We start from the raw sequence: 23,687 nt of genomic DNA on the forward strand, positions 1-23,687 counted from the left end.
GTGTGTGTGTGTGGTGTGGATTATAATTAGAGTAATAAGAAACAAATTTTATAGGAAGACCAAAAGCACTAAATGCCCACCTTTATGAGAACAAAAATGGAAGATCAGACAAATATGATAGATTTTGTGGAAAATCAAAAAAAGATAAAATGCTTGCAAATATATTTGTAGTCATATTATAGTATATATTTCCTCAGAGGTGGGGATATTTACAGCATGATATAATCTGAATCCACTGTAAGGGGAACATCTGTGAATCAAAATGAGAGAAGTTAGAATACAAATTGTGAAGGGGCCATAAATGTATATATTTTTCGATAGTCATAGAAGAAATGTATACGTGAGCCATTACAGACCATTTAATGCTTATCTGAATTATAGATTGCTATGGATTTTCTGCTCTCATGTTTCAGTCATGGGGCTGGATTCAGAAAATTTTTTTGCATTGCCTTAAGTGAATTTGCATGACAAGCAGCCATACACAGGATGTGTGTGATTCAGAAAAACAGACTGCACAATGTTAACAACCCAAATAATGTGGTCAGTCATAATATATGCTGATATCTGTATAATGAGGCACCATGTGTAACAATGAGGCAGAACAAGCTGGAGTAGTGATTCAAAACACTTTTACACTCCTCTCAGCTCTCCATATTTTAGCAGAATGTCCATATTTTTGCCTCATATTTTCCTCTGTTCCTCATAAAATTTTTAGTTTTCTGGCAAATCACTGAGAACTGAAGTGACTAAATTATCCTTCAGAAAAAATGCACACTATATAAATTTTGTTATTCTAGTAGCTTTCTAAATTTACAAGAGTAATGTCTAAATTCTGTCCAGATTTTTAGGCCTTTGTCCCCATATTATTTTAGGCTCTGTCCGGATTTCTTGAGGTAACAGTTTGAGAGGTATGCATTTGAATGCCACTCAGTGGAACTGTGCCCACAGTATATTTGACTTAACAGATTGTAGAATAATGTTAGGTGTAGCCATAGCCATAGTAAATATCATACCTTTCAACCTCTTGGAGCAAGAAATTGGGACAAAGCCATAAATAAAAGTGAGATAAAGGCCCGAAAATAGGGGCAATTTTTAAATATTGCTCTTACAAACTTGGAAAGTTGATGGAATAACAGGTTTTGCATTAGCATGAATTTTCTGATGAGTATGAATTCTGAAACTCAAATTTCTGTCATTATTTTCTAACTTAAATTTTAAATGATTTGACACTAATTTGCCAGAAATCCACAATTTCATGAAAAACAGACCAAAAATATGAGTCAAAAATACGGACATTCTGTGAAAATCTGTATATTTGAGAGGTATGATAAGTATGTATCTGCATCAGGATATTGCTGCTGCAGCAGTGTACAACATGCCTCTCAACTGTCCAGAATTTTGTAGAATGTACAAATTTTTGCCTCATACATTTAGTGCGTTCCTCGGAAAATTGTGGTTTTCTGTCAAATTATTGAGAATTGAAGTCAGTAAATAATTGCAGATGTTTGTGTTTCAGGCTTCAAATCTATCAAGAAAATGCACCCTAAGGCAAAACCTGTTATTCTTGCAACTTTCTAAGTTTGCAAGAGCAGTATTTAAAATATGTTCCTATTTTTGGGCCTTTCTTCCCCCAATGTTTTTGTTTTTGTCCAGAATTCTTGCACTGAGAGGTTAAGAGGTATAATATCCAGTAGTGCAAAACTACAGGAGGCACAGGGCCATCTGACCACTCTTAGCATTTCATGGACTACACAACATCAATATTGTGGACTAGTACTGTGTTGACAGGGGCAGCATCCAATAAACTGAAAATGTGTCAACCTTGCCTAAAGCTCCATAGCAGTCATGGAGTTCTTATCCCAGTGAATACCAAGGTATGTGCGGCTTTAAGTGTATTTGTTACAGGGACCTTTCAGTGACCTATTGGGGGTGCAGTGGGAGTAACTAAGGTATCTACCGCAAGAATATTCTCTCAGATTATCAATGCCATGTTTCAACATATGGAGTAGCATATGTGGTTCCTTCGTGTCCCAGAGCAGAACAAGCCAGTGTCATGTGGGGATTTAGTGATATAGCCCACTTCTCTGAGGCACTGGAGGCAATAGACTGCACCCACATTGAAATAAAACCCCCACCTAGTGAACAGGGAAGGCAGTATGTAGCCATTAAAGGTACCACTCCATCAACTGCCAGGGGTTGGTCTATAATTGTATGTGTGCAGGCCATGCAGACAGTTATAATGATTTCCACATAAGGCAGACCTGTGACCTGTAGCAGTGTTTTGTTGTTTTATAGGTGGTTACATTCCACAGGGGCATCTTGTAATCCTGGCTGATGACACTCATACGAACTCCACAAAATCAAACAGACCATGCATATAACCATGCACTATCACAAACCAGAAACATTACTGAAGATGTGCTTAGGCTGCTTAGGGCACATTTTCACTGTCTAAATTCATCCGGTGGTGCCCTGCAGTACGACATTACGACATGTGCAAAAGTAGTGTCTGCATGTGCAGTGTTGCATAGTATTATACTTGGGAAGAAGTTACAGTAGAGTGGACTCTTCCATGGACAGAAGTTCCCCACACCACAGACAGCACAGGCTGAGTCAGACGAGGCTTCACAGGAGGAGGAGAGAACAGCAGGTGCTGCTTTTGCCAGACGGAGGTCGGCACCGTATGCTATGGCACTGGCAAAGAGGTGCCAGATCTACATAGCTTTACAGCATGATATACAAGAGTTATGTGGATACAATACAGTAAAAGTGCTGCATGCAAAACTCATACCAGGCTGTGTTTATCCATGCATAGTCCAGACATACTGGGTGTCAGGCATAAGCAACCTAAGTAAAAATCTACAAAAGGCAGGGCACAGTTATCATAATTTGCACATGTGGAGAAGGGAACATAGAAGTGCATGTCTTTCACAAGGAAATGTGTGAGTGTGAGTGCAATGAAGTACACAAAAAATGTGATTTGATCTGCATTGTCAGCACTGGTATGGGGGGGGTTACTATCAAGAAGCGCTGCAGTCAGAAGAGGTGTGTGATGTGCTAGTAGCTGGGATAGAATGAATGTGGGCCTTCAGGGACACAGCCTCAACAATTGTTGCAGCACTGCAACTTGATCTACTAGACTGGCCCAGGTCATGAAGGTTCTGCATCCCATGCATGCCCCTGTCCATTAGACTGGTACTGCAAGGTACTGCATCTGATGCTCATAGGTTCATAAATTCATAGGTAGGTACTAGGCTATCAACCCTAGGGGCTATACAAGCCTAGCCATAATGATTCCCTGGCTATTGCTTCCCACAAATATTTACTTTCATGGACCCCTGTCTAGCAGGGCTACTGATGTGATCAGTTCCTCTTGAAGAGGGCCATTGAGGCTCTCTGCCTGACATGTATGGGCAGCCTATTCCAGAGTATGGGGAGTCTCTGGGTCAGGAACCTATCCCTCCAGCATGTTCTATTCATCATGATGACAAGGTTAAGATCCCTGGAGCATGTGTTTTGGAGGGACTTAGATTTTTTTAGTGTAGGATGTCCAGTGACTCTGGGTTTGATATGGCCTTGTATGTTATGCAGAGATCACCTCTGAGTAGGTGGCATGTTACAGAGTATAGCTGGAGTTTCTTTAGACAGTCAGCATAAGGCATCTGCTTTAAGCCTGTGATTCTTTTTGTGAGGTATTTCTGCGGCCTTTCTAGTTGTTGCAGAGGTCTTGTGAGGTACATACCAAATGGGGCATTGTATTCTATAATGGATCTAATGAGAGATGAGTACAGAGGGACAATGGCCTCCTTTTTTCTGGATGAAAAGCACTTAGTGATGAGGTGTGCCTAGTAGAAGGGTTTTCTAATTGTTGTGGCTATGTGGTTATCAAAGGTGAGACCACTGTCTACCTGTGTCCCTAGGTCTCTTATCACACTTTCGGTGTTTAGTGTACTGCCACCTATGTGGAAGTTCACAGGTACGTGGTTTTTCCCAAAGGGGACAACTATACATTTTGTGGTATTTAGCTTGAGCCCATGGCTCTGGCACCAAGCATCTGTTTTGGTAAGGCCCTTTTGCAGTATATCCACATCATTTGGGGATTCAATAATGGCTCCCAGCTGGCAGTCATCTGCAAACTTTGTAAGCCAGAGTCCCCTAGTGTTGGCCTGTACTTCAGAGAAGTAGATGCCAAACAAGAGTAGTCCCAGGACAGTACCCTACTGTACACCACTTGATACTTGTCTGGAGCTGGATTTGGAGTTGGCTACTTTTACAATGTGTGTTCTGTCAGTAAGCCAGTTTGCAACCCATCAAGTGATGTAGGGATTAATGCTCAGCATAGTAAGTTTATCTATGATTCCATAGTGGGGGGATAATTTCAAAAGCCTTGGTGAGGTCCAAGTAGGCTGTGTGAACCACCTAACCCTCATCCACAGCTCTGGAGACTGATTCAAAGAAGTTGATCAGATTCAGGAGGCAAGATCAGCCCTTCACGAACCTAAACTGGGTGAGGTCCAGTGTTTGAAGGTTGCCAATGTCTTTGCTTATAAGTTCCATGATAATACATTCCATGGCCTTGCAGATCAGGCTCATCAGACTGATAGGACGGTAGTTCCTGGGATCCAAAGTGGATCTCCCCTTGTGGAGTGGGATGACTATAGCTGTGCACCACTCTGTGGGCAAGAAGCCTGAGGTGAGGTTATGATTAAACATGACACATAGGTGAGGTGCAAGCTCATTTTGTAGTTCATGCAGTACACAGCCCAATATGTCGTCTGGTCCCATGGATGCTCTATGCATGGCTTTGGAGAGTGTGTTTTTTACCAGAGTGGCCATGATTACCAGAATTTGGGATTCTTTCGGTATTAAGATATGCCCTTTAGGGGGGTGAGAGGGGGTGAAGTTGGCACTGAATCTATCTGCCAGGATATTGGAAATATCCTTCGGATCAGTATATCGAGTGCCATTCTGCTGTAACTCAGAGCAGATCTGAGTATTGCCATTTAGATTCTTGACATAGCTATAGAATGCCTTGTGGTTGCCTTTGGAATCTTTGGCAATTTTGTTTTCATAACTTGCTTTGGAAGATTTTATGAGGGATCTCAGCTTTCTACTGAGGCTGATGAGGGAGTTTTTTGAATCCTGGGTTCTTCCTCTTTTCTGCAACAGTTTCTTCCTTCTGTTGTACAGCTTGTTTATGGCAGGGGACCACCAGTTTGGCTTCCTTTTTTTAGAGGACAGCATCTTGGTTCTATGTATTATGACCCTGGCTATGTCCTGGTGTATTACACAACCTCTATTGATGTCTGCTAGGAGATGTGCCAGCATGATAATTGTCACAACTAGGGGAACAGATTATTCTGAGATTAGACACCTCCACAACTCCACAACAGATGTTGCTGTGGAAGTGTTTGTATTGTAGGAGCAAGATTTCACTCATTCATAGCCACTTTTGTCATTGTATGTGGATGTAGCAGATGACCAGCTCTGTGGATGGTCACATGCTCCAGGCAGGCAGGTCACATAAGGCATTGTGTGTTACAGTGTGTGATTCAGTCTATCCAAAGGGAATCATTCAGACAGAACATGCACTCCCATAGGTCAGCCTGCACAGCCTAGATCAACCTCACTATATCCACCATGGCTGTGGTAGCATTAGCCTGTGCCTCATCATTGGCCCCTCATATACATGGGGATGCAGGCACTCATACACCAAACTCAGGGGCAGGGCAGTAATCATGTGTAGAGTGTGCACAATTTCCAAATTTTCTTTGTGAATCTCTCTGGCTATATCTGTTAGAGACAGACTCAGACATCTCTGTACCAGCATCCAGCACACTTTTTTGATCAAAAGTATCCCCATCAATGTCTCATCTCTTAGATGTTTCAGTAGTGTGATCAAATGTCGGCATAGAATCTGTGTCCACAGTCTGGGTTTGGGATGCAGTAATCACATTTCTTGCATCTAACATGCACACAATGTACCACCTGACTGTGTCAGCACATCCCTGACATCGCCAACATTAGGCAGGGGCAGTTCCACAGTGCTGGTGCTGGATAAAGAATCTCTTCTGAATACCCCAAAGTACAAAATGCTCAGTGCTGAAATGACCCAGCACCCTAACTGCACATGAAACTAATACGTTTACAACTATAAATATGATTAAAACTAATACCCATGACCATACCTTGTGCAGATGGTCATGGCTGTTAGATCCCTGAAAGACCTTTACACTGTACATCAGACAGATTTAATGAAGGTGCATGGTCACTAACGGGTGAAGAAGACTTGCAGGCATCCACTGTGGATGCTCTCTGGTGCCTGTCAAGCTCTGTCATAACATCTAGCACCACACTGTGACACTCTCTGAAAGGAGTAAAATAAGTATCTGTCCCACCAAAAAGTACTTCCCTCTTAGTCTTCCTCCATGCTGATCATTCCTTATGTGCTCACCTTCTTTTCTTCCCTCTGCTTGTTTCCTCTTTCTATCTCTTTTCTGTACTCTCATTTCCAACCTTTCATTTAGTCAGAAAATAATTAAATACATAACGTGCATGATGAAAAAATGGCTTTTGAACCACTTATCATTTTGTAGTGAAACTGTGTGTGACACGTAATGAAGAGTACCGCGCATGCCCATGTGCAACCAAGGAGGAAAGGCACTGCCCATCGTACAGCAATGATTTACGTCCAGTCACTGCCATCTACTAGCTTGTAAATACAATGGTTAGTAGAGATATAGTGTAGAAAGTAGTGGATTTAAATCCCCTAAGGCTTTTAGTTTTTTCTGTTTTCATTCTATGAACTATCCACTGCTATGTGCTCACTGGCATCCCATGTGATTGCTTCTGTAGTTCACTTTGTAAATGTAGCATTTGGCAGAGTATAACTGCAAAACGTTGATGGTTAAAATCCCTTCAGGACACAATCAGTGTTTTTTTCCATGACATCTGCATTATAGTAGAGGTGCACCCGATGAAATCAGGCCTGCTATAGATCAATAAAGCCCATTACTTTTCTGTAACCCACCTATCTTGTCTGTATTTCACATTGTCTAAGTGTGAGTATTTTATATTGATATCTACATGTATTTTCTCATCTCCCCTTCTCCATTGTCTGCTGCATTCCTAATTAAGTCATCGTCTCCCTTTGCAGTCATGTGTCCATTTCTGTTGGTTTCATGGCCCTACTACCACATTAAGCATCATCTGGCACAATTTCTATACTTCCTTCCTTAAGGCATTTCTCTGCATATGTGTATCCTTAAGTTAAAACAATAAACCAGCAGACCAGCATTGTCATATGTGCATGTAGATTTCTGATGACTACTCTAGGGGCTTGTGCTTGGTCAGTGTTTACTATAGTAGTTTATGGTTTACTGTGGATACAATTTAATAAAACACGATCTTCCATGGGTTCCTTACTGCAGCCATGATGGGCATCATCTCATCCTTCACACTGGCATGGCAGCACGCATTGTTAATGAGCTTTAGGACTCATTGCTCATGCATAGTAAATGCAGAGTAAACAGTGTCTGGGATGATGCTAAATAACTAAATTCCTGATTAATAAATTACTAAAATATTTCCTTCCACATCTATATTATGGAATGCGATGTATTTCTCACCTTTTTTCTTTCTTTCTTTTATATATTTAAAGAATAAATATATCTGCACTGTTATGGTCTAGTCCACATTGATGTAGACAATGTCTGTAAAATGTTTTCCTTATCAGATAATCACGTCTGTCTAACTCCAATGTTAATCTCAAACTCTAATAGTGCACATCAGCTTGAACAGCTTAGACAGTATTCCGAAAATAACCTCCACCATCTGTCTGCTTGCTTTAGGGTAAATCAACCACAATAGGACAGATTATTATAACCAACTCTTTGTCTTCACCTTAAGCATAACTTTCTGTGCTACAAACTGGAATTATAAGCATTACAAACCACTGCAGTGTCAAAAACAAAAAAAAAAATCTCCATATACCTTTTCTCAGATCAGCCCAATTTAAATGCTATTGCCTTTTTACCGTCTTATTCCTAACCTACTTCGGAATTTTACCCCTTCATTCATCACTTCTCGAATAGTCGGTTTTATATTTTGTAGAGTCCTCTAGACAACAACAACAACAGAGTCCTCTAGGTACTCGGACATTGAGCCTGTCTATTACAATTAGTAATTTATTATTTCTTCGCTTTTTACTTTATTATCTCTGCACACTTGTCTCTGTCCCAAGCCAGGTATTAGTTATGGAAGTTACACTGTTTTACATCGCATTTTATTTTACTATGGGTCCTTTATGTAATTTTCAGCCCTCTTTCTGATTCATTCTTCCTAGTTACCCTAGTGCACCCTGTTCATTACTGGGTCTATCAGCCTCTGCTGCAGACACCAGGCAACTGCTGTCTTAAGTCTGGGGCCATCAAGAGACCCAAGGGCCACCTGGTGGTTTGCACAACTAACTGCTTCCTCTGGGAGCCTTTTACATTTATGATCTACCCATTTGTATCTCACCTACACTGTGTTCTAATAGCTACTTATCTCTATGGACCACATCTTCCCACAAGGAATGCCTAGATAAATCCTCTCCCTCTTTAGGATGGGCAAACCCATTCTCCCTTGCTAGCATTTTAGACACCTGTGTCACCAATCTTGGTCACCTAGACCATAATTCATTTGTTACACCTCTGCACCATGATGCTGAACTATGCCTTTTTCTTATTATGCATTTTTTCCTCCATGTGACACTGTTTCACAGTAATAATTTGTGCACTCCTGTCTCTTGCAACTGAACTCAGATATGCACTTCATGGAAAACTGTCACTTATTTTGTACTACATGATATACAAATCTCTCTCTCTCTTTCGGCTTTTCCCGGTTAGGGGTCACCACAGTGGATCACCTTGTTCGCTAATGAATATTCTGCTTAATTCCCTGCTGGTATTTCTTTCTAAATGCATGTTTTCAATTCATACTTTGCTAATTCTGGTCCACTTATGCATTAATAAATGCTAAAATGAATAGTGTTAGCTTAATGAGTATGCTTATTTTAGAAATAAGCCAGCATTTTCATTTATACTGCAACTGCAAGACTTTTACATCCCTCATAGTCCATGATCACCATCACCTTCACCCCAGCTCTAAGGAGATTGAGAGTCAGTATTAGGATATGGAATTAGGCATACACCTGCCTGGTGATTCACTTGCCTCGTATCTGTCAGTCAAATTCAGTCCCAGGCTTAAAGCAACCCTCAATCCCAGCTGCAGGAGAAACCATAGCCTTAAACATTAGGCAGAGCAGTGCTTTATGTTAGGGCTACACTTAGATATAGGTAGTTGTTGAAGATTGTGTGTAGTGTTACAAATGAGGTTATCTGTTTAAAGTAAAAGAATACACTATCCACCTAACTGGCAGCAAGGATCAATTCCCCAATTACACCTTAGGACCAACAAACATAGCTCAAAATGAAACTTAATTCAGAGGCGATATATGTGTACCAAGCAAATTACTTAGTTGAGAACAGCTTGAAGTGGTTAAAGCAGTTCAGCCCCTTCTGATAAAATGATTTTCATAGGTTTCTTTCTTCTTGACCCATGTAAAGCTTTATTCCCACAGGGAAACATCCAAATAGACAGAAAATGAGTGCTTTCAAACACATTATATAAGCATCTTCAGATCAACAGTAATCTTTATGAACAGTGCATTTTCTAGGCTCTTTATAAATTGTTCTATCTAAAGGTCACTGTGAAAGGAGGATACATCGTGACCTGCTGAGCGGTGGAGTCTAAAGATGGTTGACAGCAGACTATAGCTTGTGTGGTAAAAATATTTAAATCGCATGAGATTTGTGAATGTGCTAGAGAGGGGTGTTGCTGAACCATATTGCTCAGTAGACTAAGCCTGTCTTACATACACTTGTACATTAGACAGCAGAAAGAAACAAAGCTGTTTTATCTTCTGACACTATTCTTTGCTGGCCAGCACTTTCTGCAGTTAATCCATAGCATGAGACCGGATCACAAAACTGCTTAGGGGATGAATCAATTGTTAAGCATCCCCCCAAATAATGTTATGATCAGTTCCCACTCCAGTGCTTAACAAGTTTATCCTTCCATGATATTGGATCATAATCCAGGTGCTGCATGCACAGCAAAATATGAGTAGAAATTTTAGTCATATCTATGTTCATAAAGCAGAAAAATAGATTAGAACATGATTAAGATATAACAATGTTTACTACAGCTGCAGAACAGAGTTTATAACAGGTACTAGAAAGGAGCAGGCTAAGTATTCTGGTCAAAGGTAGTGAACACAGATGTTGATGGGTCTGAATTGTTAAAGACTTGCTTCCTGGAGTTTAGGGTTTGATTCCATCAAATGTCTTTTGCCTATTGTAAGAGCCTGTTCATGTCACTTAATCAAACAGTGCTATTGGGAAGTTGGAAAACTTGCCTAGGATTCTAATGGTCTTCTGGACTGTATGCTTAGTAACTACTAATAAATTGTTCAACTGCGAGGTAACGCATCCATTTTCTTTATGAACTCAGCATGCCTATAATGCTAGGCAAAGATAGAGAATGAATGCCCCTCAAGGGAATAGGGGACGAAAGTGAAATTATACCAACTGAGAAGAGTTAGCAGAGGAGATTTAATCAAATTGTGGTGATGACTACCTCAACATTACCTTTGTCATATTTCAATGTATGAATCAGACTCGCATCAACTGATGCTTGCTGACAAGCTGACATTCAAGTAATTTTGTTGTACTGAACAAAGATTGCAAAAGTTAAGAATTTTTTCACATGGGCAATGCTTACGACTAAATAAATAAATAAATAAATAAATAAATAAATGAAAAAATACATTGCTTTCTATATGTTATTAAGCACAGAGCACCAATAGATACAATAAAAGAGCCTTACACAGTAAGGTAATAGCTATTGCCAGGACTAACAGAAGGAAGCAGATGACAATGAGAACAACAAGGACTCCGATTTTGGCAGATAGTTTGGACAGCCTAAGACCAGTTTCCTTCATGATGGTTTCTTCCGATTTTGTAGTAGATTCCTGCTTTGCTGTACCTTTGAAAAAGAGGGAAACAAAAAAAATCTGTATTGCTTGATTTACTTCAGATTATTTCCTCTTCTGAAAGTACAGGCACACTTCAATGTTATTCTCTGATAAATGCAAAAAAATTATGTGCATTACTAGTGTGCAATCAGTTAAACCTTTTATAGATCTATTTTATTTAATTTTATTTTATTTGAAGCACAAAGTGAGATATTTTTTTATAGAAACTGAAATTCTAACTTCACTGTCAAAATTAGAACCTACTGTTCCCATTGAATTATTAAAAGTGCCCCAAGCTATTTTCCAACTAAGTTCTACTCCCTGTATCACACACAGACACTGTCTTTTTGTTTTCATCCTCAAAAATGTATATCTTACACTGTTTCACAAACTCTAACCATGTGAAAAAAGCCAGCTGAAAAAAAACTATAAACTGATTTTCGCCAACTTCCTATAAATTAAAATGGAATTATTAATAATGTATACTGTATAGAATGATATAAGGTGCTACACAAGGTGGAAATTGGAACACATGGGCCAAGTAGGGTAGAACATATGGATGGACTACATGGTCAGAATATTGGAGGGAGTGCCTTAGTATTGTGCAGATATGGATAGTGATAAAAGAGCTTGGATTGTGTCTGCATTCTCAAATTCAATCAACCAATGGTTGAGGGTATACCCTTTCCACCTCTTTAAGTCATTAAATGATGCCTACATTGCTTTCCAGTGCATGGGATGCCAGTGACACTAGATACAGCATGAGACAAATTATTCCATGCCTCAGATTTATACTGGGAGCCAGAATACTTCCCCTGCAGAAGTCTTTGGCTGTGGCACTTTACCAGGAGTCCAATAAATATCTGGACTCCTGGACACCCCACATCTGTGCATTAAACTTGGCAACTTCCTCTCTAACACCAGCCATGTCTAACCGCTGAACTAGTGCAATGGAAACTGATGCTTTCCCACCAGTTCCAGTCATTATGTTTACTTGTAGTGTGCAAACCCGAGCAATAATGCCAACTGCATTTGCACAATGTTAAGCGGAGAGCAGCAGTGCCAAGTAGGGAAATTGGAAGGTTAATCTGACACTTGGCCTTAGTTTGAGGGGTGTCTACTGATGTAGCCTGGAAATATATATTGGAAATTGGTAGGCAACTATTAGGTGAGTTAAGTTTGCAGACATGCACTGGGGGCATAAATGTTACGACCTGATACATTTGTTTTTGCCTCTATAAACTGATAAAATTGATTTTTACAGTGTGGAATTCAAACCTAGGCATAAGAGACAAAGCATTTTCTTTCACAGTGTTGATATTCAATCTTTGTCTCAGAAGAAGTGCTGTTCAGAAATAGTCAGGATTCATAAATAAATACAGGTAACAGTTTGATGTATTACACATGTATGTGTGTGACCCAGCAAGGTTATTGCATATAGATCCAGTTGTGTGCATGTGTTTTGCAATTGTGAAGTCCAGGTAGCAGAATTATACTTATAGAAATATAGTAGACAGTACACCCTCAGTCATAGATCTGAAAATACAGTAAGAGTATTTTATCCCTCATACATATAATTCATATCAGCTCCACTATCTAAAATGTTATAAGTGAGATTGAATATAATGGGAAGTGGAACTAATGTAAAAATGTTTGGAATATCCTGTATTAGGGCCTAGTACCATATGTATGGCAGTCCTACAGTTACACCTGTTTCCATAAGAATGTTGAAATGCCAGTTGTCTATTTTTCAGTCCATTTCTATAAACTGCACTGTCACAACAGTAAAAATAGGTTGCATACCCTGTACTAGAACCCAGGACCATGTGTACTCCAGCCCTATACTTACACCTGCTGCCACTGGGCTAGTCATATGACATTTCCTAGTTTCCTAATCATTCCTAAGTTCTCTGTGTTAACCACCATGCAACACCACTTAGTGTGTTTAAGCGGTGGCCAAAAGAATTAATTGAATGTATCCTTTTTCAATTATCGGCTGTCTGAGTCTTGGCTGCAGGTGTTGGGGAATGTTGCTAATTGCTGTGCAATGCCACTAAGCAAAGTTGCATGATGGAAAGCAAATATTGCAACAATGTATTATTATTGGCCTTTGCACTTTTACAGGAGTCCTGTCTGCAGATGTTCTGTCTGCTTCCTGCGTGGGCCACTAGCCAGGGTTTACATACTGCTAAGCTTCTTGCAAATGAGATAAACACATCCAAACCTGACATTCATTTTTTCTCTGTTTCTCTTGTTTGTGCTAAGCCATGCACCACACAAACACTGGCCAAAAATAAATAAATAAAGGAAACTGAGGAAAAGCAATCCATGAGATAAACAATACAAAATGTTAGTACACATGAAATATTTCTACATAGGTCTGAATTTGAACTCTCACTCCAATGAACCTTCAGAACACAGTAAATGTGACTTTTTCCTCCCTCTTTGCCACACAAACACCTTTGCAACAGGGACGTGAAATCATTCTGCATACAACCAACTGCAACATCATCTACAATACTATGAAATCATATAATAGTTATTTGTACATGTATTGATTTTGGATGCACTGCACTGAATGATCACACAACCATTTATGAGTATTGCTTGTAAATATGCATCTCTGTCTTACCTCTCTGTGTTTGTTGCTCTTTCTTGTCATAACTGACCAGTAATCTCAGACATGCAGTCTGTAAGCCATTCTATACTATTGTTCTTAAAATGTGTGAAGATATTAAATAGCAATAATATAATATACAGTTGGCAGAAAATGAAGGGGAGGTTGGATGTTAATGAAGAAAACATCTGAATTGTGTGCTGCTTACTTACATTAACAACCTTGACAAAATTACTTCTAACACTTTGTAAGCTTAACCTGACATACACACTGGATGTAGTGCAGTCTGCATTGCTAATGTGTTTTCCTTCTCCCTACCAGTACTCATTCACAGTTACAATCCACTAAAAACAACCACTGAAGGAGTGCCTGCACTATGTTTACATGCACTACAAGGAGTCAAGTATTTGGGATTCAGCAATTCTAATGAGTTCACAGCTAATTTGCATCTTCACCATGCTGACAACCCTGAATCCGCACCAAAAAGGCAACCATGTGGTTATGGAACCTGAAGGTAGGGAGACTTCTTTATGTGGAGAACACAGAAAAGAGGCTATTATCTGCACAGAAGATTACTGAGCTTGAGAAGGTATGATTGCATTTTTCATCTATATACTGCATATGCTAAAATGTCATTAAGAAAAATCTGTTTAATATGTACACACATATATATATATATATATATATATATATATATATATATGTATAAATATATATACGCATATGTAAATATATATATATATATATATAGAGAGAGAGAGAGCTATAGATATAGATATAGATATTGAATACTACATTTTTATACGTATGCATTATTTAAAAGTGTACTAATAGGATGGACATGTATGTCAGGGCAATTCACAGGTATACATGATTGGCAATACCTTAAAATGGAACATTCTGTGTTAAATCTGTAGACGGGTTTCAGGGACATTTCATTTTATAGCATTTTTAGCATTTCATTGATAGTTTGATAGCAAAATGTGCCATTTGCCTGTTCATTTGGGGGTGAGGAAGAAAGTCTGCATTTCTGTTATGGCACAAACAAGGATATGTTGCTATTATTACTCTCCATTATTTTGCATAAAGCCTGTTGTTCATATTTCAAGTCCCTAACTTATTTATGTTTCTCCATTGGGTAATACTGAAATCCTATCTTTTCTGTTTATTCTGAGAACAATATTTTGTAGTTATGTGATACTTATATGGATTATCCTTCTGCTGTATTTTAGGACACCTAGGAATATAAAACCCAGGTGTCTCAATCCCAGAAAACCACCCTTTAGTGACCCTGAGAATCAGGACATTGTGAAAGCTTTTAGGTGACATGATGCCTTTCTGCTTGAGAGGGGACCTGAAGATATGTCAGACGCAATGCAAATTTTGCAGTAGATAGTTGCAGATGTGAATGCAGTAGGTAGCCACAGCAGAACATATGATCAGGAGCGACACAGGGCCACTGACATGATCTCATCTGCATGGTGGACAGCAGCTGCTGTAGCCCATGATCAGATGAATACTGGGGTGGGGGCCTACTACAGAACCACCACTAACAGTAAATGAAGAGTTCCTGTCTACTGTTAGGTATCCAGACAGCTCCCATGAAAGTGCTTAACAGCATGCCTTGACACTGGTGCTACTGTTTCAGAGACAGCAAGTATGTCCCCGGAGGAGCTTCCAGGTAGGCTTTTGTATCTCAGTTGTTAAATACTGTTGTATACTAAACTATTTACATCAATATGTTAGTTCTGTTTAACAAAAAAATGGTTGGAGGGGATTGAATATTGCTGCAGTTAACACATTCTGATTGATTACTCATGGGCTTAGGTTGGGCTTGTCATACAAGCTCTTGTTAAAAGTACATTTAATGGACATATAAAAGGCAAAAAGGTTTATCTCCTGTGTTACTGTTAATTGTGATGATGTTAGCCTTTCCTTTTGCTTAACTTCCTCCAGGACCATCTAGCATTTGGAGCATACCACCATCTGCACATGGTAAGCCAAACATTTTTACATCAGTACTGATGAGCAGTTCAAAGAAATATTTTAGTGTGTGATGTTGATGTCAGAACTGTTGTGTGTATTGCTATACTGTCTGTAATAGTATCACCACTATTATTTCATTAGCATATACTGGACTATAGTAGTGCAGTAGTATTTTTCCTGTGTTTGTTGCTTATTATCACAGGTAATCCTAACAGTGGAAATGTGGTACTTCTACCACCTCATGTCAGAACATCAGCAGACTCTGATGATGATGGTGGTGCAGCCAGGGGGTTCAGAGGTTGAATATGAAACTGTGGATGACACACAGCCATCCCTTGAAAATTCATTGGACACAGCCAGTAGGCCTACAGCTACCCATTCCATTGAGCCATCAGACATTGGACAGGTGGAGGGTGAGACAATTGATCAGTGAAGTGTGGTTACTGCAACTTCACTCCCTGTTCACTCTGGCCGTAACCAAAGTGTGGGTGAGGTGCCATGCAGGATTATTGTTATCGGTGCTTGAAGGAGGCCTGCTGTCCATCCTCCAGCTGATCCAGGTGTCTCTTCCCATGCCACTCAATTTATGTTTATGGCCATCATGGAGAAACAGAAACATTCCCATATGTGTACCAGACAAATGCTCAGGGTTCTAGATGTGGAACAGGTTGACATGCATGACTGCCTCTACCATGTTGACGATTCAATGGATCTGATGAATGACAATTTGGAATGGGTGGTGTCTGTGGAGGAACATCTGCTAAGAGGGAGACAGCATCCTCATAGGCATATGTCAGCCACATCATCTGCTGTTAGCCAATGTGGCCATGCCTGATCCCGCTCCTATAATGTCAGTACTTCCACTGCTCCATCAGTGGTTAAGCTGTCCACACCCAGACATGACAGGCCATGGGGTTGTGGTCCTCAGCATCTTCATGAGAGGAGCTCATCCAACAGACATCAGTCACTTTCGGGTAGCAGCAGTGTATCTGACCATGGGCATGAATGTGCCAGTGCAACTCCTGGCAGAGCCAGTTCTCATGTTTGGGTATGACAACGCTGAACTGCCATCTCCATCATGCATGGCTCACACCTATCTGACATACCAAGGCATAGAGCTAGCACACAGCTTGGCTGTGTTCATGCAGACACTAACACACTGATTTCACCTGGAACACCCATATACACATACACAACAGTTACATGGTTCAGCCATGAAGCTTAAAACTCATTTTGTCTCACAGGCCATTTGATACTTTATCCAAATGTCTGCCTGCTTCTCTTTCTTACTCACACAGATGCACCAAGCTTTTGTGTCAGCATAGGCTTCCTGCCCGCCAACACAACACCCTGTGCAACTGATGATAACTGTGCCATACCCCTGTTTTCTCTCTTTTGGATTAGGGGATACATAATAATTGTCCCTGATGCTCAGGGTGCATAGCTAACTTAGATTTTAGCATATCTGCATTTGTGTTGTGGAATTAGTTATTATTGTTAATGATCTTGTGAGGGTTGTGAAGTCTGAAGTTGAAATGGGTATCATTACTTTCTAACGTCTCTCTTTAATGATTTTCCAGTACAAATGTATGGTGTTAAACTGAGGGCATGCAATGGTCTTCACTACTTTTGAGAGGTATGACTGCGTGAATCTTTGATGCCTGAGGCTGGGTCTATATTAGAAGCATAAAAATGCTTCAGAGCGAAAACGGAAACAGTGACCCATATTCATCGAATTGCATTTAAGTGATTCGATGAATATGTCATAGGGCAAGGAGATAGTTGGCCAACTTCATGGAGTTGCCCTTTCCTTCCCTATAGTGTGATCTGAGAGTTGGTATATTTAGTTAAGGGGGTGTTATTTTTTTTTTTTTTTAGTGAATGGCCATGTAAGTATTTTCCCTAGGGAAAAATTCTATTATGTGGCCGTTCACTATTTTCAGGTTCCGTGCATTATCTGTCAACTTTTATGTAGCCGCACATATGCACTTTCGGTCTTATAATATAGACCCCCTGAGGCTTACTACTTAATAATGGACATATACAAGTCAAATAAGTCTCTGCTACCTGTCATATATTAAGGTCATTTTTGTACAAATTACCCACCTTTTACTTGCTTACACTGCCAAGTAACAACATGCAAGGATATGCCAGCCATGCCAGTCTTTCTTATTATTACACAATACACTTCAGGTTCAACACTTACCTGGTAAATCCAGCAGTTGCCACAGTTTTAGTTCAGGGTTGACTCTATCTGATGCAAGCAGTACACAGCCATTGCATGGGTAGGTAAAGGCTGAGAGCATTGCCTGGCATCAGTGTTATTATATGTATGTGCATAGGATGAAGGTTTTAGCCCCTTAGGTGATGAGTGAGTGCCCTTTGCATTGTCTCATAGCCAATGTAAGGACAAATTAAGCATACCTATATCTGCCCACAACCAAAGCAAATGCTGGTTCCCCGTATGACTTCTCACATGCGTGTGGCTGTGATGACTTTGCCATTGCTGGTGGATGTGTGCCCCTTTACCTTATTGATCTTGCAGAAGCTGTTTTCTCAAGATGATGTTATGTAGCATGGCACATAGAGTGAATATTTCTGTACATGTATGTGGATTGTACTGTAGACCACCCCCAGATGTATCTAGGCACTGAAACCATGACTTCAGTAGCCCAAACACATGCCCTATGATATTTCTGGTTTGACCGTGTGCATCATTATGGAGTTTTTCAGCAGAAGTGTATGCGTTTCGGTTGGGTGCCATCAGCCACAATTCCAGTACATGACTTTCATTCCCCAGTAAATTACCCTGTGGAATATCCCCCTAGTGAATATATGATACAGTTGGGAGGTGTGCCAGATATGTGAGTTATGGTAACTACTTCAATTGCCAGCACACACGTTCAAGATGATTCCCTTGGCATTACACATGACTCGGCAGTTAACAGAGTGGAAGACCTTTCTATATATGTAGAGCCAGACCTGTTCCCCATGTGGTGCCTTAAGTTTTACATGTGTGCAATCTATGGCACCCAGTACTTCATGGTAGTATGCTACACGGTAGAACGTCAGCATATTTATGGCCCTATAATCAGGTGTATGGAGAAATATATGTTTTCAGTAGCATGTTGGAGCATAGAATTCAGGAACTGACGGAGTGTCCTAGATGTTGATGCCTGTGACACCCCCAGTAAGTCCCCTGTTGGTCTCTGAAAGGTACATTTAACTAAAACTCTAAGTGCTACACATACCTTTGTCTCCACTGGGATGGGTTCCCCTCAGTTTGCTCTGGCTCTGAGTTGAAGATTATAGAGGTTACAGAGTTCCTGTAGTTTGTCTCCATCCACCATGTAGCTCTCTACAATTTCCACATCATGTACTTTCTGATAACTTACCCATCTCCTTCTTGGACTTGGTCTATTAGCTGCAGGCAGCAGCCTGTTGCACATGCACATGAATTAAAGCAACAGCAGGCCCGAGCATTCTTTCTGGGTAGACTCCTTTCCATGACTGTATTCCAACAGGTTTTGGAATTCACAGAGAAAACCAGCACTAAGTCTACACAGTTACTTTATAGCTTGTTGAATAGCTCCTCCATCTTGGATTGATTGATTACCATACAATTCAGCTGCTTATGCTGTAATTTGTATGCCACGGTATTTACCTTGTTTCGTGGCTCTCCACATATTGAATCCAAAACAGTGTGTGCCATGACCATGTATGCTTTATTGAACCTAGCTGCCAATTTATATCAGCTTTTCACATCCCTAAAGGCAATTTCCTTTCATAGGGATTAAAGTTGCCTAAATCCATTCCTCTCATGCTGTCATTCTGTGTAACATTGCATGTAACCCCACCATTCCGTTTCAAGTAGTAACCCCAAAAGAAGTTGTTACATAGCCATTTCATATTGGATCAAACTGGGTTATGTGAGCTGTCTGTTTACATATCAACACCCCCAACAGGCATTGTTCCAGTGGTTTCTCTGCTAACCCGAGGATGGGCTGTGCTCTCTAAGATAATGCAGAATCACTCTTGGAAGGCTTCCTGTAAATGATTCCTTCTCTAGTTCCACACCCCAGACCACTCTACTTTAGCTCCAGATGACATAGCTGTGAGATTTACTGCAGGACACAAGCCCATCAGGCAGGATAAGTTGATGAACACAAATTCAATAGTTAATTAGCTGTACTCTCAAGCTTATGGATTACTGTGCATCAGAAAACGTAATTGCATTATGTAATGTGAATATTCATAGATCCATAGATTTATAGACTGTTACTCGACTAATGACCCGAGGGTGCCTTTTTAAGCTTAGATAAGTTTTTTCTGAAAAAGTAATGATGTCCTGTGTCCAAATAGGACACTGCAGGCCAGGCATTTATAAGCTACCTCTGTCCATAAGGGCATGGATGCTAGGCCTGGTGTAAATTTCCTATTCCCTATCCACTGGTCTAGGTTGCGCTTAAACTGGGTAATAGATGAACTCAGCTCCACATGGATGGTAAGCTGATCCACAGAAGGGATAGTCTTTGGGACACATATCTGTCTGTCAAGCATGTTCTGTTTAAGACACAGAAAAAATTCAGGTCCCTAGACCTTGTATTTCTGGTCCACTTTGACTTACGAATATATAGGAGATTCATAAGTGTGGGGTTTGTGGATACCTTCTAAGCCAGGCATAGACCATCCCTCAGCAATCTATAGGAAACTGAGTAGAGGAAAAGGGCTTTATTGTGCTATGCATAAGGCAGATTTGTTATGCCTTGTATTCTTTTTGTAAGGAACCCCTGAGGTCACTCTAGTTGCTGCATATGCCTGGTCATGTGCATACCAAAGGGAGCATTGTACTCTATAATTTATCTGATAAGGGTGGGGTGCAGTGGGATAATGACCTCTTTGGAACTAGATGCCATGGCCTTAGTTATATGTTGTGCAACATAAAAAGATTTCTTCATCACTGTGGTCACATGGTGGTCGAAGGTAAGGCTGCTGTCTACATGCGTACCTAGATCCCTGACCACAGGGTTGACTCTTTGGGTTGCATTATCACATGTGTAATTAGCTGGGATAGCTAACTTCCCAAAGGCTACTTTTATGTATTTCTTAGCATTGAGTTTAAGACCACAGCTTTGACACCATTTGTTAGTCAGAAATAGACCTTCTTGAAGAATGCTAGTGTCTGCAGGGCAATCAAAGATAACCCCAGCTTGCAATGATCTACAAAATCAGTCAGCCATAAACTTTCTGCATTTGCTTCCATTTCAGAGAAATAGATGCCAAAAAGTGGCAGTCCCCAGTACCAAACTATGGGGTACACCGCTAGTGACTCACCTCTTGGTGGAGGTAGCCTCATCTATTTTGACCTCCTGGGTCCTATCAGTGAACCAGTTGGCTATCCAGTGGATGATAAAAGGGTTTATACCCAAATTAGTGAGCATGTCTCTAATGCCTGAGTGGGTATTTCATCATCCACTTATTCTCATTTTATCAAAAGCCTTGGCCAGGTCAAGGTAAGCTGTGTGCACAGTCTTGTCTTCATCTTATGCTTTGGTGCCCCTCTCAAAAAGTCCAGCAAATTTAATAGGTATGACCTTCCTTTTTCAAAGCAGAATTGTGATGGGTCCAGCATTTACAGGCTACCTATGTCCTCATTTATCATGTCCATGATGATTTATTTCATGGCCTTACATATGAGGCTGGTAAGACATATGATACTGTAGTTACCCAGATCAGTGGTTGGACCTGCATTGTGCAGAAGAATGACTCTAGTCATCTTCCATTACTTAGACACAAAACCTGACTGAAAGATCTAGTCGAAAAGTGGTTCAGGTGGACTAGAGAAGTCATATTTCATGCTATTTATTAAATGTCTTAGTATGTTATCCGGGCCCATCAATGCAGTGATTTTGGACTTGGAAAGTGCATTGATGACCTGTTCTCTAGTAATGGTTAGGGGATTGTGTTATGTGGTAATGCCTTTGGAGTAATGCGGGGGAGTAGGGAGGGGGTAGGTTTTGAGCTGAACCTGTCATCCAAAAGGTTGGTAATGGCCTCCAGTTCAATGTGGGTGATGCATTTACAAGTTTTGTGAATTGTTGTATATTTTCTCTGAGGTTATGGACATAACTGTAGACAGATTTGTGGTTGTCCTTTGCCTGATAAGTTATTTTTCTTCAAATTTAGTATTAATTAACCATCTTAGTTGCCTGTTTATATTGGTGAAAGAGCTTTTAGTATGTACAGCTTTGTTCCTCCTACACTTGGCCAAGATTGTTTTTGTTGTTATTGTTGTATAACCAGTTGATACATGATTCCACCAGGGTGTCTTGTCTTTTGAGGTTTGTCTTATTCTTAATATGAGTAGTCACAGCTTGCTCTATGCAGCTATCACTATGACTATACAGAGATTTTGTAAATAACTGAGTATATTCTTTGGTGTTTACTGGATTTGGGAGGTGCTTAGAATTTAGCCAAGATGTTGCTTAGTAGAGGGAGGGTTAACCTTGAAATAGTTCCCAAAGGTTTTTGGTTTTGATGGATGCCAGGATTTAATGTTTATTTCAAGTAATATTGCTTATGGTCATATCTGATGAGCAAAGATATTACAATGGTTGAGAAACATCGGCCACTCATGTTTGTGATCACAAGATCAAGAGTGTTTGTACCCTGATAGGAGAATGGACCAGCTGTTCCAAGATGTTGGTATTAGCAAAGTTTAAGAATCGCTGGGCTTGTGCATTAGAAGTGGTCTATGATTCCCTATCAATAGAAGGATAGTTGAGATCCCTATGAATATGATATTGGGTTGAATGGTGTGGGACTCTAGTACACTGAGATACGTAGTATGGGTATCCTGGGACATGGAGGGGGAGATACAGGTTGCAAGGATATGGTACAACACCCTGTTTATGGTGAGTTGTGCATGTATGAGTTTCAGTGGGTCATACACTTTAACTAGTATGAATGTGAGACTGGTTTTAATGTAGACTGAGACTCCTCTACCTTTAGTTCCATCTTGTGAGGTAGCTGGTCTAAAGATGTGAAAGGCATTATAATGTTGCACTGTTCGGGTACTCTCAGCGAATTTAAAACATGTCTCTCTTACTATATAGATGTCTACACTCTCAAAGGAGAGAAAAGCTTACGGGGAGGGGAGTTTGTTGTTATGACTTCTAGCATAGAACAGTTCCACTTGTAGATATTCCTTCATAGGTTTAGTTAAGTCAGTAGGTTTATTAGTTTGGCATTACCTAAAAAAGACACTATGTGGTGGAAATGGTCTTTGCCAATATCCAAAAGCCTAGAGGAATAAGTGCAGGTCATCACTGGCAAAGCAGCATGGTCTGTCATCCATGTCCTCCCAGGGCATCAGATATTGTAAACCCCTAGACTTGACACCAGAAGATAAGCAGTTTATTAAAATCAATCATTTTCTGTTGGTAACATGGCATCAACCTTAGAGAAGGTAGTATGCCGCTCAGTGCTAGGCTCATACCTGCCTGAGATACATAATCAACGGACTCGATCATGATTGACTTCATATAGTCAAAGGAAGTATGTCTCAGGTCATTAACACCAACATGGACTATGGAAGAGTCATACTGGCACCTGTGGTTCAATGACTTGAGTGCCTGTGAGACTTGATGGATCCTAGCCGCAGAAAATCAGCTAAATGTGACTCCCTCTTTACTCAGTCTGGTGAGGGGGACATCGATGGGCTTCATTATAGAATCACCAATGACCAGGAAAATGCCCTTCATAAAGCCCTACAGCTAATTGATAAAAGGTGCAATAGCACTGGGCTGATGATACTGGTAAATATTGGTGAAAAACAAGAGCAGAAAATATAAATGAAAAATTGAAGTATCAACATGATCACATCATGGCAGAAAATTCAGAAATCATCAAGCTGATATGCTTATCATCAATACCAAAAACAGCAGTTTGTCTTTTTAAGGTAATCAATTCCGTGTAGCATTAGCTGCAATAACTACTTTGTTTTCA

The 23,687-nt window shown here is 40.2% G+C and overlaps 1 protein-coding gene across 1 annotated transcript in view; it reads right to left on the reverse strand.

Moving 5' to 3' along the window:
- LOC122808665 (CD209 antigen-like protein E) overlaps positions 1–23,687 on the reverse strand; it is a 512,375-nt gene that overhangs the window by 417,302 nt on the left and 71,386 nt on the right. Inside the window, exon 2 of the mRNA XM_044079641.1 lies at positions 10,930–11,088. Within this exon, the coding sequence (XP_043935576.1) occupies positions 10,930–11,088 (159 nt within the window). The remainder of the gene's footprint in view (positions 1–10,929; positions 11,089–23,687) is intronic.

The sequence above is a fragment of the Protopterus annectens genome, chromosome 8.part0, assembly GCF_019279795.1.
Source record: "Protopterus annectens isolate FY-2018-M chromosome 8.part0, PAN1.0, whole genome shotgun sequence".
Lineage (NCBI taxonomy): Eukaryota > Metazoa > Chordata > Ceratodontiformes > Protopteridae > Protopterus > Protopterus annectens.